Consider the following 19,446-nt stretch of genomic DNA (forward strand, 5'->3'; position numbering starts at 1 on the left):
TATATATATATATATATATATATACACATACATACACACACTAGATATAGTTACATAGTTACATGAACATTACATAGCTGCATATATTAATACATCGGTACACAAAGTTCTAGGTCTAGCCAACATAGAAAAAAAAAACTATTTTCAATGGACCATATATATCCAGACAAAATCAACACAGTTTTGTTTTCACACTTATGACCCATCTGGGAATATGTATAAAGAACATGTATATGTTTAGAATATGTATAGAAGAATACTTTAGGCATGCAAGAGCACAAGCTGTGCAATAAGTCTACAATGATTCTGTTTGTTTTTGGGCTGGGTAGTGTTTTTTTGGACATGGCACTTGACTCACTGATAATTCTTGACTGATCCGGATAGCAGTATGGTTACCACACTCAATAGAATAAATGGAAACTGATCACACGCAGGAGGTGAGGCGTTCAAGGGCTTGCTCGTGTTCATCAAACAAGGGTTGCCAAAAACAAGCCCTTCAACACTTCAACTCCTGTGTATCATTTAAGATTAAATTGGTCCCAATGAGTATGTAAACTGTACTGCTATAGTTGTTGGATTTCATCAATAGATACTTGTCCAAAATCAGCTAAAAAGTAACAGGATGACCACCCTGACGGCAACATTTTGACTATATTTATGCTAGAACGCTGGAAACAAAGAGGCTTCTAAACTGATCCCTTTAGGAGTTGACCAAGCTCGCTGCAAGATCAGGAGTCATTAAAAACAGTTACAAAGATTCATTATTTTACAAGTTACAAATTAGTATATCCTGCACAGGTACACACATAGACACGGAGGTTAAAGGGGTCAACGGGGGATGAGGTAAAAGTTTGTCCTTCCACGGAGGAGTGATGGGGTAGGTGGCACAGGCGGTTTCCTTTCATGGCCTGTGGACTCATCACCCCAGATGTTTTTTTTGTTTGGTTTTTTTGGATTGATTTACTGGTTTTTTTTTTTATGATGTCATGTTTAGGGAGACTGATCACTTGCTAGTAGGGGGTGAATCGACTGTAAGTCCCTCTGTACAGACTAGCCTGCAACATCAAAGATGAAAAACAGCCAATCAGTAGTGGACAAAAGACACTCCTCACCTACTACTCTTCTCTTGCTCAGAGATCTGAGGTTTAAATGGCTCTGTGGGGTGAGTTGGTGGAGGATTGGAACAAAAGTGGAAAATGGTGGTTACCATGCAACATTTCTTCACTTATTTGGGGGTTTTTCCACCTCAATATCTTTGCCGGTCTTGACTTTAACCAAGCCGCTTGGACTTACGCCTCCTATTAACTTCCCTGACACTATGGGGTGAGCTAAACATAAGGTGCATCTCCCCAGCCAGTTAAACACTTGTTTGTCGTGCAAGAGAAAAGAAATGGTGGGGAAGGCAAAAAATATATATATAAAATAATATCTAAAAAGAAATTAATCCAAAGCAGAATCTTCAAGACTTTTAAAGAGCAAACCAGAGAGCATGTGATAATGTAAAGAGAAAGAAAGGAGGGGATGGAGACGAGAGACGAGAGTGATATGGAAGAGGAAGGGTTGACATCAAACCCATTATAGAAAAAGGAGGGTAAGTAATGTATTGTTAATGATGGCTTTTAGCTAGCAGCTGCTCTGGAGATGTCAGTGAGAAGACTATTCAATAGGGATCTCCCTTCTGCAGTTGCGTTTCTACCCGATTGGAATTTTGGGGAGTAAACACAGAGGTAGACAAGCAGGTAAAAAGAAGGTTTGACTTTGATGGAACTCTTCATGCCCCGTAAAATGGGACTATAATGTCCGTAGATTTTTGTCTAATTTTGTTTTCATCTTTGATGCTGTTACCAGGCTAGCTAAAAACAAACATTAAAGAAGATGTCTAAATCCCAGCCAGGATCTTGGAATGCCTCAGAAGTTCCCGTAGGATCCTGGTACCCCCGTCTGCCAACGTAACTTATGACTCTTTAGTGCGGGAGGTACAATGTACTGTACGTCTATGGGTGGTAAAAGATCCCCCCCCCTGCACAGTGATCAAACTTCTCAGTGTTAGAATGGAACGCCACCAGTATGGCTCACCCTTCTTGTTCTGAAAGGGTTAAATGTCAAAAGAATATATGTTTTGTGCATTACATTAAGAGAATTCAGAGAAGTTGTGATCGAATGACATCACAGAAAAATTAAAAATATCACTAAGAACCAGGCAGGACAAACACCCTCTTTTGACACAATATGGACATGACTGGTTTTCACTGGGAATAGGACACCTTGGTCAACAATTGTGTTGTTTTTCTCTATTGCCTAGAAAATGAACCTTTTAAATAAATAAGTAAAAAAAAAATAAGATTTTGTCATCTAAAACAACTTTACTCTGACATACAGAGTGTAAGAGAAGACATTTTTATTATTAACGGGGGATGCCTCATCTTTCTCGATATCTCCTGTTTCCGGTGGCTGAAGAAACATTTGTGTTTTAGGGGTGCATTTGCAGATATGGAACCGGGCTGTGTGAAAATATATGTCACCACGTAAGCCTTCTATAAGAAAGGATCCTGTACTTTACTTACACAATTGTACACACATTTCAAAATATTTATTGGCATATTATTATGACTTTTAGGGCAGTAGAACCCTGCGATACCCTCATACCCAGCAAACACTCCAAGCTCCTAGAAAAGAGGGACAGAGGGGAGGAAAGAGGGACAGAGGGGAGGAAAGAGGGACAGAGGGGAGGAAAGAGGGACAGAGGGGAGGAAAGAGGGACAGAGGGATTTGGGTCCTTCCTAAACAGAGACACTTGGGAGGTATGGAGTTCTTATACTTGGCTATCTTATAATCCTGGCTTTCTCTTCCTCATTAGTAGCACCAATTTTGCATCCGTACGTAAGTGTTATGTTTTATTTTAATTGGAGAGGGGCTACCAAGTGATTAGGTCTTTTCATAGAAGATGGAAGGCAAAACAGGCACTGGCGCTATGAGAACTTTACATCTCTACCGCACAAAAACTCTCTGTAATCAAACCTTCGGAATCATTGTAACTGATCTGCAGTTCCTATGGACACAAAATAGCTAGATGATAAAGGAAGCCCGTAGAATTCTTTGTAACATGTTCTAAACACACAAGACTCAATGTTAGTGCCAGGTAATTTTAGCAGCTGGAACACCAGACAGTCTTTATACATTAATGTAGTGTTCTCACGGGGACTATATTTTTTGTGGATGGGGCCATATATGTCCCGTCTGTTTGGGGATTCTGGCAGAAGAGGATGTAATTTATCATTTATTATTCATATAGTGACAACATTGAGCCAAGATGCCTGGCTGGAGGTGATATTGGGTAGGGCCATGGGTTGGAGTGGACAGGACTGGAGGTGCATCCAACGAGCCACCTTGCGAAGCTTAGCTGCAGAGCATCGCGAGGTGGCCGTGTGGCAGCTGCAACAGCACAGAACCTCCTTCAGTTTTGCAGCTCCCTGAGCTGGTCAGGGGAAATCAGAGTACCTGTCCAACTGGCTCGTGATGTCCACAAACCGTTACTGTCCCATGAAAACCAGGACACTTGGTCGGTATCTAATAAGACAAATGTAAACGTACCAGAATTCGTGGCGGGCACCTTACTATTAAGAATATGTCCTAAAATAAGGACACTGAAAGTTGTTTTAGATAGCAGGTCATCTTTAATGCTCTGTTTTTCTAAGCCTTTATCTCATAAGTTGTTGTTATTGTTTTACGGTCATTTTGTTAATAACAGCTCAGTATATTTTCGTTATTTTTGGGTTTGGTCCTGTGTGGTTCTTGGTGATCTTGAATATGTATTGCTGTGTTGTTCCAATTGGTTCACATTAATTGGCACCTAGCAGACGCACCGTGAGGTTTACACGTATTGGAGAGCTCGCTAAATCTTACTTACCATTGTTCCTATGCTGTACGTAGCCGCCGGTCCGATGGTGTGGTGGTAAGGATCTGCCGCTGCATACACTCTGCCATAACTGCAAGAGACCCACAAACGTTCATTACCCACCATCATCGATACAGCACTGCGTGCAAGGGGTCAATGGGGGGTAGAAGAAAGAGACAGCGATGGAGAGCCGCGTTGAAGAAATTAAATTACGCTTAACTACGCTCCTGGCTGAGCAGGAAGTTGATCTGCCCAAACAGGAAGTGAACATTGCTATTTCAAAATGGCACCTTCCTGGGGTAAAACTGTATATTCTTTTATAAGCATTTAAGTGAAATAATTTACTAAACGTGAAGGTGAACAAGATAACCATTGTATAACATGCAGTGCCTCCTGCCACAAAGCTGTTTTTATGAATGCTATTGGAATTCGAGTCAGTGAAGTGAGAAGGGGTAGCAAAGCACGTATAATCCCGAGGTACGTCGATGACACTCACCTGTCGCTATAAGCCGCGGCCGCTGCCGGCTGTGCGTATCTGTATGCTGCGTATCCACCCTGTACACAGTATAAACAAGGTGGTCAGTGTCCTTCAAATTTACATCACTGTCTGTTTTTCACGTTTATGTGTTTAAAAATGCATTATTGGGGTCTTTATGAGTCTGAGAGAGGGCTTCACGGGCAGAAACGGAGCAAACATTAACAAAATTACTCTTACCATAGGCGTGCATCCGTGTACACCGTACACACACACATATGCTTAAAATCAAAGTAACCTTACATCTATCTAACACATAACACACTGCGTTTGGGGAACCCTCTAATTTCTGAGCTCATGGAGTCAGGTATCCATTCTAACCACCCTCCATAAAAACACTTTCGCAGCATCATAACCCTACCCTTCCATAGTAAAGCAGACGTATAGATACATTATAGTTTTGTATATTTTTTTTTAATGTATTTTACATACACAAAATATAAAGCTATTCTACTTAATATATACAAAGATTCTAATTCAAAATAATGACCTCCATTCCCCTTTGGACGAGTCCTTGATGGCACAGAATCAATTCCTACATTGTCTTTTTTAATGTATTCATCTGAACAGCAGGGGATGTAAGAGATTTTCTTAGCATTTCAAAGCGAATGTGTCTGCTGCCCCTAGGCCCTGGTGCTTTAGTTTCTCTGCCCTCTAGGCTCCTTGACCTTCCGTAGACATAACCTTTCCTCCTCTTTTATCTTCTCCCCATATGGCCTCTTCTCCTCTTTCCCTTTTGACCCTTCTGACAGCACGGACTTATTAGCATGCCTCGCCAACTACTACAACATTACCCTTAAAAATGTAAGTGTTAAGGGGGTGAGTTTCGGATATAATTAATGGTCTGGCAGGCTACATTTTTTGTATCTTGGTGACAATCAGGTCTTCCTTGGAGAAGCATAAAAAAGTGGCATCTTATAGAACACGTTATTATTATCAATTATTATTGACTTCGAATCTCTTGCCTAGAAGAAAGTCTTCTGGGTCTCTGGTAAGCCACAAATTGCCTTAATATTTGTTTGTTAGCGGCCCTAGAACCAAATAGGTCTTTCTAGATAGCTCCAGCAGTATGAATAAAAAGAGAGGAATGTTAAAAAAAAATAAAACAACTTACGTATATTTCTGCTCCATAGAAGCCATCCTGGTAAACAACCCTGTAAGAGAACATTACACATTGTGATTTTGGAGCCAGTAACGGGCTAACAAATTAGAGACATTATGCAAGGAGAAGGAATAAGAATGTTCAATGGAAAGGGCAAAGGTCAGCTGGGTAAACCGCCTATTACCCTACAAACCCCAGCTGCTGCCTCTTCCATCTACTGAATGTTCCAGAGAAGCGGAGGAAGAACTTTGCCGGCTCAATAAAGATTGCAAAGACTCTGTTTTAGATCATCCTATTATACTGGTTTGCTCTAAGCTTCAATAGGATGACTATATGGAGGGTAACGATATGTACGAAAGAAGGAAGAAGTCTGGAGGGACAGGGTCATGTAAAAAGAAGATGGAAAGAAGTAGACATTTGTTAGCTCCACCAACTTCCCAACCATGTGGGCAGAATTTTCCACTGAAAGAATTCTGCTGAATATACAATTCCAGAGAATTTCAATTCTGCCCCTTTTTTTTCTTTATTTCCTGGGGATTTTCCCAGCGCAATATGCTGTTTATTCACCGTGTGACAGATTCCCTCCAAGTGCATGGTATGGCCAGATGACAGACCAATGATGATGACAGATGCATTCCACAAACAGACCAAGTTTTTTCCACCTGGCTTACAAGCAAAGTGTATATGTGATTGGAATTCACGGTTCACGTGGCATGAACCTTCTTCCCATTATTACTTTGGCCTGATTTTAATACTCACGCTCCATAGGTAGGGATGGGTGGGGGAGGAGGAGCGGCACGGAATGTGTTATACACGGCACGGCCTCTTCCTCGTAAGTGAGCCCCTCGGTATGCAATTGTGGTGCCTGCAGGAGGGTACGGGAAACCGGTAACTGCCACAAAAAAGAGAAATGACGTCAGCGCCATCTTTACAGGGCATTAACACCTTTACAGTGAGCTTTACCTACATACAACATTCAGCGGATCTCGCAAAAAACCCAATTATTATTCCTATTATTTAATTAGCATTTTTACTCTACTATAGTAAACTTCCCTGAAATATTCTACAAAAAACATTTTAACTGGAGGACAGTGTGCTCTGTGCCGTAGAACACAAGCTAACAGATTGCGGAGAACCAAGTGACATATTGTACCTGCGTAGAATTCCGGGCCATACACCGCTCCCACCACAGGGTTTAACTTCCAGCCTGTAAGAGTCAAAGAAATTCAAATAATCCGTGTCACATTTCCAGCCCCGGGGTATGATGCCACCCTCCACATTTAAGAAATAAAATAGTGAAAAAATGTCCTAAATAAAGAATTCCATTAATGACTATGAACGGACATGCTGATGGGAACTTCAGTCCTACAGAACAGGTTGGTTACGGCATATTACTAACGTAAAAATGTTTAATGTTTTCATATTACGGATATTTATACAAAATATTTGACGGCAAATGAATAACAAACAACATCAGAACTCTAAAGAATGTATGGGGTACATATATCTATATATATTTATATAGAAGCCAAAAAAAAAAAAAAAGGGACCAGATCTGTGCAAAGAATTATGGGAGTTCTAATTATATAACAGCTTTCTATTGGCTTTCTTCCATACACCTCTATGAAGAAAAAAAAATATATATTATATATATATTTCCTTAGCAGATTGAACAGACATGCTACACAATTAACTAGCAAATGAAGGAAAATATATATTCTGAAAAAAGAACCAAAATGTACGTTTTTTTTTTTTTTTTTTTTTTTTAAACGATCTCATTTCCATACTACAGAAAACTTAAAAAGCACCAATATTTTTCTTTATGATGTTACCTTGAAAAAAATAAATTTGATGGAATTCGTGGCATTTTATTAACGTTTGTAAAATAAACAAGATCTAAATATGAAATGCAGAAATCTCATTATCCGCAGGAGATAGCGGGGCACTTACCATTTGTGTACGGATTAACAGGTTTCTTGTTTGTCATTACCCGAGCGGTGGCATTATTTACCTAGCGAGGGGAAGAGAGAGAAGGGAAATTAACCACAGAGATATAAACTTACAGCGGCTCAGAGCGTAGAGCGGAGTAAGAACACGATACATTAATGTTATGGGGATTTATTACTATAATATTAACCTTGGTTCCGTGTCTCCGTAATACACGAACACAAGTGACATTTACTCACGAGTAAAATTGTTACATATATTACAGAATATGCCAAGACAAAGGGATGAAGTGGAACCTTCAGGATTTAAGGATTATTTGGAAGTGTGGGCACACCGGAGTGATTAGCGAGCTTGTCCCAAGGCCCTGCGTTGAGATACATCAACTGTTCTAGAACCATATAACGTCACATACAAGAACACCAAAATCTCAAGGGATGTGTTGGCCCATTATTGGTGTAGTCAACGGTCTGAAGGCAGCTTGAGTCTATGAGACATTTTCGTTGAGAAAAATCGGATTTGCTTAAGACGTTCATTATAGACAACGTCATTTGGGGTCCTGGAGGCTCCTGCTGAGATTTCACAGATTGATGACTGTTTCTCTATATTGTATACAATGATAAAGGAGAAGGGCTGTCAAAAATTGGAGTTGAGTTTCTTTTGAACAGGGTGTTCATCGGGTGGAAAATGACAGCTTTACCATGGACTGGGGTTTATTCACTAAATGGCGAATAGTCAGGAGAATTTGTCACGATAGTTTTATTTTAGCTTAGCATTCGTTATGAAGGTCCAAAGCTCAGTGATCTTCTGATTTATACATTATACAGGGCCACGTTAGCCCTTCTTACTGGTTGGCTCAACTCTTTAGTGAATAAACCCCAAGTGTTAAAATAAATAAGTTTAAATACTTGTTTCTGTACAAAAATGTATCTTCAGAAACACTGGTAGAAAATGTCTATTTTAAATAAAATGTTAGTAGTTTTTTTTTAATGTTTTGTTTAAATAAGATTACAGGGCAGGGTCCTCAACATCTGTTGCATCTTTTTTGTTATATACTTGTTGTTACCCACCCCATATTTGAATTGTACAGCTCTACAGAATAGGTTAGCGATAAAAAAAATAAATGAATAATAATTATAATAATGTTTAAAACAATCTTGAATGGCATCTTGGCCCGTCCAGCAGGATAAGTGGTTATGGGCATGGGTTGATGCCCGGCAGGTGTGGACCTACCACCATGGGATTAAAAATTGGAGGGGGGTGAACGTGCACCCGCCGCGTCTGAATAGCTACCATGAATAAATTGTGTCGATTTTATACTAACATCCCTTCGTCAACGACTGTCCAGCGGTATTTACAATTTATTGGTGTTCTTTTTATTTAAATGCCCATTTATTTAAATGATGCGGTAACTCGGACCATAAACGGATGTGTCGCCAGGCGCGGGTATTTGTAAAGGTTTTGTGTGATATATACCATCCATAGTGGCTGCTATGAATTTTACTAGCTCTGTATACGCTATCTGCGGACCACGGCTGTAATTGTAATTATGCAGCGGCTGTAAAACTTTATTTTTAAGACGTGGTAGCTCCCATCCCAAAAAAAAAAAAGGTTTCGTTCTTCCCTCAAAGTTGACCAGTTGATGAAAGCCATTTTTTTTGTGATGTTGTGTTTTATTGCGCAGTTAATTTTTCGGTGCCCCTGATTGGCTGAGCTTGTCGGAAATTCATGTCAGCAAAAATTGGCATCGTATATTTTGTTACGATACACAGTGGGGCAGGCGGGATGCGGGCTGGGGAGGGAGCAGACCGCAGTGCGGTGATGTGCCAACACTCCATTTTACCAGGCGGGCCCAACGCTGAATTGTTGGAGAGAGCCTTGGCTGAAACGGAATGCTTCATGTAACCATAAAGATCTAATGTACGCTATAAAACAGCATATAATTGGCAGCGCTGCAGAAAGAGAGGAGTGGGTGAGAGGTGTCAGGAGGGAGGCCTGGCTTCCTAAGGAGGAGAGGAGAGCTGTGGTTATACAGCCACCCCAAGGCTAAGAAGCTGAAGTATCAAGGCTGGCAAACTTCTAGCTCTCGAGGATGGGAGAGTATGTACTAAAGCCTTTGCTGAAACACGCTTCCCATGGTCCTCAACCAACACCATGCAAACCAAACCTCTTATGTGAAAGTGCCCACAATATACAACATGTGATCAAATAACATGAAACATGAATTTACTTAACCCCAAAAATGAGTCCTAAAATTGATTTCAAGAATATAATCAGAACCTTCCTGTGAATCCGATTTTGGTTTCTAAATGTCTATGCGGATGAAGCCTATCGAGACATTGCAGTGGGTTCTCGCAGAGAAAGAGGAAAATAAAACATTTAAAGTAAAAGCTTTTCTGATGCGACTTGGCCAGCACACTGTATAGATCAAGAACTGAGCCCTTTGAAGTGCACCCAACTGTTTGCCTGACAGGCGCAATAGCTGGGGAAAGAATGAGAGCAGATTGACTGAACGCTGGGATCCCATCAGGACATTAACCGCGTCAAGTATACGTATCTGCATATTTCTGAATTATTCTGTCTGAAAACTCTGCGGAAAACAATGATCTGAAAGAATCAGCAATAAAAAGCAATTAACACCAGCTGCTGACCCCAATATCCCAGATGCTGCCCCCCTCCAACCATCGGCGCTGGACTCTGGGAAAAGTTCTCCAGGGGGATATTAATGTACGTTCGTGTCAGACGCACAACGCAGCAGAAAAAAAAAAAGAGACACCCTTTGTTCTGCAGATTACGGCAGCGAGGGGATTGGGCAGAAATGCGAGGTATTTACACTTAACACACCTTCCATTTTCATATTAAACCATCAACTTAAAGAGCAATGAACCCACTGGAATGGCTAAGCATGCAGTCTTTGACGGCACCATTCTTTGCTCGTGTGACACGTTGCTTGCACGTTTGCTGCTTGCACAGATGTGTTCAGGACTGTATCCTGCAAGCAAGCAAAGATGGCCGCCCCCAGTGATGGACTTTGCCTTTTCGGTTTTTCGAGGTTGGTGGAAAGGCTGCCGTAAGCAGACACAGACCCTATTGCCCATCCAAGAGGATGATGTGCGGCCTGTCTGTTGGAAGGAAAGGCAACCGCTCATAGACATCTTAATATCTTATTAATTAAACACATGCAGGGTGCTGCAGATTTATTGTCTGTGTTAATGCCTCTAAAAAAATGAAAGGGCATATTTAGCAATGTGGCGCTGGCATCTTAATGGTGACAAAATGAAACTGAAGAACAATTATCTTTATTTACCCTTTTGCATATCATTTATCGCCCCGGAAGGATGAGCGCTCTTTCCCCGCTGGTTTGCGTCACTTGTGGGAGGAGAAATGACTCGCGCTGTTTGAAATTTAATATAAAATTAATCACCCCACCTCTGCTTTAGTGTCAAAATTCCACCAGCCTAATGTGGCGTAAATGGTTACTTCGTCTCAGTCTCGTATCTCTGAGCTTTTCCAGAAAGCTGAAAAAGTGAGTAGTCGCGGCGGAGAAATGGGGGAGACGGGGGTGTATTTTGCCGACGACATTTTTGCCGACATTAGAATGCAATACCTTTGAAGAACGCAAGACAATATGGGGTAGGAACAAAGGACACAAACTTATCTGATATGTACCTCAATTTTTCTTCCCTCAACGATTGTCCCGTTGAGTTTCTCCCTCGCGCGGTCGGCGTCCATGCTAGTTTCAAAAGTTACAAACCCAAAACCCTAAGGGAGAGGGGAGCGGACAGGGGAGAGAGAAGACAGAGAGAAATAGCCAAGTAAGAGAGTTAAAGACATACAAAAGCAGAAAAAGATGGACACACGGCAGAAGTTTTAATACGGAGAGGGGTTATAAACGTGCACAAAAATACGAGGAATTAGAGAGAAAATGACAGCACAGGGAAAGTGTTCCCTCTAAGGTGACCTATATAGGAACGGGAAGAGTTCCCGCAGCATTACCCCATCCATCGGTTATAATGTGTCCTCTTACGAGGAGCCGAGCTGATCACCTAAGAGGGAACGCCGCGATGGAGTTATTACGTGTTAAGAAGGGCAAAGATAATGCGCGTAGAGTATGAACATACGGGTCATTAAGTAATACGCGATGGCTGCTTCTGGAGTATTAACCCTTAGCACAATGTCACTAAAGGCCTCACTAAATTATTTTCAGCGGGAGAGGTACCAGTGACCGATTTTTTGTTCTCTTCTGCGCCCCCTTAGCCTTCCGCCTTAAGGTCCGAAACATGGCGGCGATGGCAGGCAGGTGCGCAAAATAACGAGTGCTTGGGCCATACTGCGCACCGAGGGTTTCACGCACACACGCTACATCCAGAACGCAAGCAGCCGGTCCATGTGACAGGTCACAGCGCTGCTCTCCTGCCCCCGCTAATGCAGGCGAGATGTGCGCAAAGTCCCACTCTGACAGGTAACCATTTGCAAATCCTTTATATCTTCAGGACAAGCCGCACTAATGAGATATCTGCACTCACCTTGGAACCTCGCTCGTTAAAAATGATCTCCACGTCTAAAATCTTTCCGAATTGCTGCAAAAGACAAGAAAAAAAAAAGCGAAGGTTGAAGGAAAAGTATTTGAGGAGCATCTGCGGAGAGAGAGGAGCCTTTGGTACAGGGGGTCTGGGGACGGCTTGCGCAGGTGCTGTGAGATCTGGCTATGCAGTAACACTAACGAGCGCCGCAAAAGAGATTTAGATGCGGCTGGAGATGACTGCATTATTTAATTAATACTAATTACTTGTCTCAAACCAAGGAATTTTGGCTCATTTAGAAACTAACAGCGATGAATTAATCTTCAGTAATGTAGCAGTAATGAAAGACAAAGAAATCAAAGATTACTGCACATGCTTTTATGCTTACTCTGCAAGGGGCGCGTTGGCCACCCGCTGCTGTCCCTTACTGAGACCGAGACGCGTTTTAGTACAAGAGATGCCACCGTGGATAACTCCAAAAACCCCGAAGCACCTGGGTTATACAAACAAAGAATCTGACAGCACACAAGAACCATTCGACCCGTCTAGTCTGCTTCTGGCTCCTGCTGTAAAGACTCAAACCTTAATCAGTCGTTGGTCTCGTCTTAGATTCAGGAGCCGTACGCCTATTCCCTCTATTAATCTCTACCACTTCTGCTGGGAGGTTGTTTCACTACCACGGATGGCCATAATTGCCTTGTTTGCCTGAGATCAGCTCATCAGGACAGAGTTGCAAAACTATCCGTTTTTTGTAATTTAAGTTTTATTATCTTTTCCCTTCATTTTTACTATTTTTCTTACCTATCTTCTGACCTCCCCTCCATACCTCCCACCACAGCCATGCTAACTTCCCAAGCTACTATCTTTAACTGAACAAAAGTAATAAACTCCCCCAAATTGCCCAGCTGCCCCTTATTACTGGGGCATTTTTGGTATTGCCATAATGCCAACTTCTTTGAACATCCACATAAAGAGGCATTACATCAACCTCAAGTATAACAGGGTCCTTACTGTTCTCGCAGAAGACCGACATTTACGTCCCCCACATCTTAAACTTAATAAAAGAACTAGGAGTTCCTCGATATGTCAAGCTAAGGTATATTAGGATGAAATCACCGACAACAGAAAGGAAGCGGCGCGCTACCTGTGCCGCTTTACAGCATACTTTCGCCTGATCGTGCGTACGCGACAGCTGTCAGAGGGGCAAACGTCCGCGGCTGTCCATTCTTAAACAAGATGAATACATTTTATTATGGTATCAACCTTCTCCGTATCCCGAGCAGAGTGTCTGCCATCACTCGGAAATGTTAATACTTTAATAAAATGTATAAGACTGCCGTGCTGTGAGGGTTTCCCTGCTTGACAATAAAATCGCGCAGCTGCTGTGGTCGGGGACTTACACGAGTCGGTTGCGTTTCTACTTTACCCAAATCCAATAGGAAAAAAAAAAAAAAGAAAAGCAGAAGGGGAGCTAACATTTCTCAAAGGTCACATTTTAATACCGCCTTTTAATTATTTTAATTGCACCTGTCGCCGTTCAAGCCTTAAAGAAAATAGATGACGGTTTCAGGTGGTCCGCTGCATTTTGGTATTCGCTTGGCCAAGTCCGATGATCTACGGATGGTTTGACGTACTGATGGAAATACCTTGTTACAGCATAATTCAGAGGCGCATTAAAGAATGAATTACAGATACAGCGTATCAAGCCTGTACAAGACTCCAGCTCCAACTGCTCAAGTTCTCCACGAGGTCTTCTAATCTAACTTTGATGTTCTACAGGTGGTCCACCAAAACCTGAAGCTCTCTAGCTTCCACAGTCAGAGTCCTTAATAGATGCAACTTCTTTTCCTACACGGTAAGATCTTAATTTAGCAGCTATATTGTCTTCTCCGCTGCCTCTAAAGACCATACAGGCAGTTGGAGGCATTGTTCGACCTAGTTGGATCTACTACTTCCATAGAGATCTACTGTATCCACTCTGTGGTTGTGTCTGTTAGCAGAAAGTGGAATCATAGAAGAGGGTATAGGTGCTGGACCACAGCATCAAGAACGACCAGAAAACACTATATACGCATCAATCAGCATTGGCTATAGGGGAATATCTCAACTATTGTGTTGCAACCTAGTGAATTATTATTAATGCTTGCATCACTTCATGTATCAATGATTGAAGACTTGTAAATGTGGGTAGGCGGTGGGATTTATGTTATGTTTATCAAAGCGAGGACCATCAGAATATAGGATAATTAGACTTAATTCTACAGATAATGCCAGCGCTGTCCAACTGTTTCTCTCTGAGGTTTTATGCCATCCACAAGCATAAAAGTTAGTTGGCCATGATTCCCTGTAATACATATCCTAATAAAGCAACCGATAGATAGGACAGTACTGTCTAGTGCCATGGCATTTAAAAAATACTTAAAATCCCTTTAAAAGGTTAAATAACAGAAAAATGCAATAATGAAAGAAAAATGCACAGCAAGAGAAGTCCAGGAATAAAAGTGACGGAGAGAAAGGGAAAGCGGCAGAGTGGGGAGGGAGAGCGAAGCACCGCGCTGAAGATTATTAGCTCTGTAAATCTTAACAGCCCCTTGGAGAATAAACTGAAACCGTTCACTGATCAGTCTCTCCGGACAGCCATTCATAATTACAATAAACTCCCCATTTGATTCGAGCTAAACAATTAATTTTTCTTTGGCTCTGTGGGTGGGAGGGGGAGCGGGGTTTGGGACCTGGGCGAAATCCTCCCGTGGGAAAAGATCCTTTCTGTACCAGTTCTAGACTCATATATATATATATATATATATATATATATATATATATATATATATATATATATATATATATATATATATATATAGATAGATAATTTTTAGGGTTAGAAAGGGTCAATTTTGAAGGATTCCCCCATCTTATCAGGCATCCAGCGGTGGGGGTTTAAGGAAAGTGTTGACCATGCCGACTTTATTAATGCCGGTTCATACTTACTCCAAACATCTGCCGCAGGTCAGGGTCTCGAAAGCGGAAAGGGATGTTGGACACGTGTAATCTCTTGGGCTGTTGCTTCTCTGTGCTCTCTGGACTCTGTAGCTGCTGGCTGCTGTCTGTCTGCGATACCTCGTCTGTCTGTGAACGAGAAGACCAACCGAAGGGGGCATTAACAAAGTATCACCCGCCACAACACTTCTGTAACCTGCTGTTACCCGGAACGCACCCGGAGTCCGACAGGTTCTCTGCACCGAGAAGCATTAAGCTCCTTAGAAATAACATTACCTCCCCCCTCATAATTAATCACCCCCAGGTCCTATTAAACAAACGGCTAGCTTGCTCCGTAGGCCGAACTGGAGTCTCATCCTTGGAAAACGGTATTTCTAATAAAGAAAAAGTATATTCGCAAGGCTTCAGGGTTTCTCTACAAATACCGCGGCACAATGGTAATTGATTAAAAAAATGCAATTTGAACAAATTACGTACGTGTACTTATAAAGTATTTATAATATTGTTCAGTAAATCTAGTGGAATGAAACTGAGTTGACCCTTGGCTTGCCAGATGGCTGCAACCTTGCCGGAAATCCATAGCGTACGGTTATTTGGTTAGCCGGCTAAATAACGCAATGATGGTTGGTTGGTGGTTTTAGTAAATCGATACTAGTTGGTTGTATAGTTTAAAGAGGCGGCATCGGTATTTGTTCCGACAGCAGGGCTAGCAGCTCACAGACGCATGTTAGGGTTACGGAGCAAATTGTAACCTTAGACGTAACGGGTCTAGTTATATCTACATATGCAATATCTAGCATCCACGGTTATTATCGGTCAATTACATCCTTATAGTAGAGTCACAATACTATAAGTCTTGGGCTCTACGAGAATGTTGATTCTTCTGGCCGATTAAGGGTTAATGCGGAGTCCAGTGCCTAAGGGAGCTTGAGAATGAAATCCACTATCGGTTGTGATAAGTGCCTTCGGTCAAACGGAACTGTGGATGCCGGAACATACGAGTTTTACAATGTAAACCCACTTCAGAGTATTAAATGCCACATATTCCAAATTAAACATAAGCAATGTATAGGAATTCTTATATAGGGGAAAGAGCCAGTGTCACTTGGTCACTTTGGAGATCCAAGATGTATATATAATATATCCAACATATAAATACAAGTATAATTCTTTTGGCAGCCACTTTGTGACTCCTCCATCTCTCTTGATGTCAGTCCAAGCACCGTTCTGTCCCCCTTCTCTGGTTCTTCATAATGTATCAATGCCCTCACGGTGATACTTTCTCCAGAACTGACACCGCGTTCCACGTCAGATGCTGAAAGTGATCGATACACAAAAGAACCACCAATGACTTTTGTTGTCTATTAAGCCTGAAGATGGTAACTCTACCCCCTACCCACACAAAGATCACAGACCTGTGGCGCCATTTATCACCACGTCCCACTCACGCCTCCTCTTGCGTCGTTAGAATATTGTAAACAGCAAAAACCTAAGAATGCTATTAATTTAAAAAGCAAGCGTCATCATTTATCAGAGCAGCAACCAGCTACAACCCCTTTAAAATGACGCAAAATGTGTCAATGTATCCACGCCGCTGGCAATCTATAACCCTTTCCTAGCCAGCATGGGGCATTTCTTACAATACTCTGCATCTCATTCAGGATCTTAACTGGTTGACCCACAGAATGCATGCTATCAGATCACATATCTAATCAATATCATATCTCTATGTTATGGTCAATAGTATTGATTCTCACAATGGGTGTGCTAGTCGTAAAATTTGTACTGTTTTTAGCATCACTAAACTCACTTAACTCACTTACAGCAGACTGAACAGCAGAGCTAGAGGAGTCACTTAGTGGGGAGGAATAATCATACAGATCCTCAGAACAGGAAGTTCAGGTAGCTGCTAACATGCTATTCACATAGGATTTAAAAAAAACCCCCACATTATTTTAATCAGCTTTAATCAATTTTAATTACACCAGTGCATTAACAATACCAAACCGCCAAATGCAGTATTAAAGAAACCAGTCGGGGACGAGGACAGTCAAAGCCATCAGGAAGAATCTTATAGAAAAGAATAGAAAGGCAGGGGTCGGGAGAGGAGAGTCAATATATGGTAACGTGACCTCAGTCAAAAACAACAGAAGAGAGTTGCCAATAATATAATTATAATATAATCATAGGAGTCGGTGGCTGGGAATAACAATTTTATTCTGTGAGGTCCACCTGATACCCAAACACCGCAACCCCAAAATAGATGGCCAATAAGTGAAACATTTAAAGAGTGTGAGAGAGAGTGAATGAGAGTGTGATAGCGTATGTGAATGTGGACCCACACATTTCAGATGAAAATTCTGAGCTTTTTTGCTTTGTTTTTGTCGTGGGGGGGGGGGTCTGGCTTCGTTTTCAGAGCTTCATATGAATGGTTGAATTTACAAAAATTCAATAATTTTGCAATTTGTACAAATCCGAATGCACCAGTCTAATAAAAATATAGTAAAAATAATAATTTATAATAAAAAAAATAAAAAATGTCCGGAGCTTGATACAGTGTTTCTGTTACACCAACTCACACTTGTTGTATTTTCCTGTTTTACATTCTTACAAGCTGCTGGATTTAACTGCGGAGCCCAACGGTCGGAGGTAATGAATTTGCATGCATACGCGGCATCTTTTCCTGACTCGCTGGGTCCTTTCATTGAGTCCATGACATCAGAGGTAGCTGGCTTTGAATAATATAAAAGATTTTCTTTTATTGAACTGTCTAATAATGGAAAGTGAAACAAATCACTTTTCCATTAAAAAATTAGTTCCTCTCAATCACTCCGATATTGGATCACTGCATGTGTTCCTTTATGGCAATGAGCGTTATTATATCACTGTCAGATAGTATACCTCATAATGCGCTATTATATTACCATGAGTGGTAGATCTAGCTGCACATTAGTAAATCACTGTGATATCACTTCACTGCATGCGCCGGGGGTCCTACTATACAAAGCAGATTACCTACACACCTGGGAACTTCCCAGGCATACTGCCCCCTAGAGGTCTCCGCTGCTTACCCCACACGAGATCTGGGAGGGAGTGGAACTGTTTCAAGAAGCTGGGCTAGTAGACAGAAAAATAGGATGGCCGGCCTGGACTGGCCATCTGGCCCAGATGTCGGAGCGGTGGCCGGTACAGCCGCATACTTAGTGTGGCTTTAGAGGTAGATCAGGTAGTACATTGCGTACTTACGCCACTTGTCGGCTACTGGCCTTAAAGTGCCTGGGCCAGCTAGGCATTTCCAATCCGACCCTGAACATGGGAAATGACTGGGCAGAGTTGGGCGAGTTTAACCATATGGCGGAGCTCAAGAAACCAATTTAACTATGCATTATTCGGGGCCAGTTTCGGCCCTTCTTCCAGGAGAAACCCTGCACTGTCAGCCCTTCATAATGCATAATAGTAAAATCGATGGCTTGAAAGCCAATTCCTATTCTCCCTCTGAATTATGAGTGAAATGGGAACTGAAACGCAGATGTAAATAAAGAGCCGAAGACTATGTGTAGCTGGGGTTCATATTCTGAAGCGAATGATCCATCTGCCGTATCCCGCACTCCTTATGTCTGAGCAAACCAGGGCTCGCTGATCGATGTGTCTGTATATGTATCTCAGGCCATGTGTGATTCCCCCCCTCGTTCCACCCTTGTTACTGCAGTGCCTGGGGTGGCTGGCCAGGCGGTGGGGCATGTGCAGGAGGCGGTGGGGCATGTGCAGGAGGCGGTGGGGCATGTGCAGGAGTCGGGGGCGTCCGCTGCCGCTCCGCGCACTTGGCACATCGCTCTGACACTCTCTGCCTTTATTACTGTGAAATGACTATGCAGTGCTGGTCTCAGCACTTTTCCCCTCTGAGCTGCAGTACAAACACATAATTGAAGCTATCTGTTTGGAGAGCAGCCAAGCAGGTCGATTACAAGCGATTAGAAAAGATAGGCTTGCCTGCAAGCGGAGACAGATAAGGAAACCTCCCAGTATTGAGCTGACTGCGATCATCTCTCTGTCTGCAGGATTAAAGCACTGCCGGTACTGGTCTTGGGGTAACTCCTGCACTTGAGATCCCCCCCGGGAGCAGACGTTGGAAGTCACGGCGCTGCATCCATACCCGTATGAGCCTGCTTAGTGGCGGAACCCAAATCCCTTCCTTATCTCTTTAAATACGACTATTTTACACCCAGAAAGCTATGGTGCCTAATGCTCTGAAACACACTGCAGAACAAAAACAGCATACACCATTTTTCTTACCCCACCTGTTCAGAAAAGAAGAGGTTAATTCCGCATCCAATATGACTAATCTATTGTTATAGCGTATATGTCGCATTTGCATATTTAAAAACGGAGGGTTTTATGCTGCAAAAGTATAGAAAAATAACTCAAACATCAGCAAAATACCCCCGACGAA

At 42.1% G+C, this 19,446-nt stretch overlaps 1 protein-coding gene across 2 annotated transcripts in view; it reads right to left on the reverse strand.

Moving 5' to 3' along the window:
* Positions 1 to 1,010: 1,010 nt before the first annotated feature.
* LOC149277030 (RNA binding protein fox-1 homolog 3-like) overlaps positions 1,011 to 19,446 on the reverse strand; it is a 52,945-nt gene continuing 34,509 nt past the window's right edge. The window contains exons 3-13 of one of the 2 annotated variants that reach the window (XM_089503175.1): positions 15,193 to 15,195; positions 14,988 to 15,125; positions 12,003 to 12,056; positions 11,146 to 11,238; positions 7,483 to 7,543; positions 6,686 to 6,739; positions 6,292 to 6,424; positions 5,545 to 5,584; positions 4,392 to 4,450; positions 3,908 to 3,986; positions 1,011 to 1,055 (exon numbers count right to left, since the gene is read on the reverse strand). In XM_089503175.1, coding sequence (XP_089359301.1) covers positions 1,011 to 1,055; positions 3,908 to 3,986; positions 4,392 to 4,450; positions 5,545 to 5,584; positions 6,292 to 6,424; positions 6,686 to 6,739; positions 7,483 to 7,543; positions 11,146 to 11,238; positions 12,003 to 12,056; positions 14,988 to 15,125; positions 15,193 to 15,195 — 759 coding nt within the window. The remainder of the gene's footprint in view (positions 1,056 to 3,907; positions 3,987 to 4,391; positions 4,451 to 5,544; positions 5,585 to 6,291; positions 6,425 to 6,685; positions 6,740 to 7,482; positions 7,544 to 11,145; positions 11,239 to 12,002; positions 12,057 to 14,987; positions 15,126 to 15,192; positions 15,196 to 19,446) is intronic. The other variant, XM_089503176.1, reaches the window with a different exon arrangement.

The sequence above is a fragment of the Sceloporus occidentalis genome, unplaced genomic scaffold (genome assembly GCF_023333645.1).
Source record: "Sceloporus occidentalis isolate IW3139 unplaced genomic scaffold, rSceOcc1.0.p SCAF_221, whole genome shotgun sequence".
Taxonomy (NCBI): Eukaryota; Metazoa; Chordata; class Lepidosauria; order Squamata; family Phrynosomatidae; genus Sceloporus; species Sceloporus occidentalis.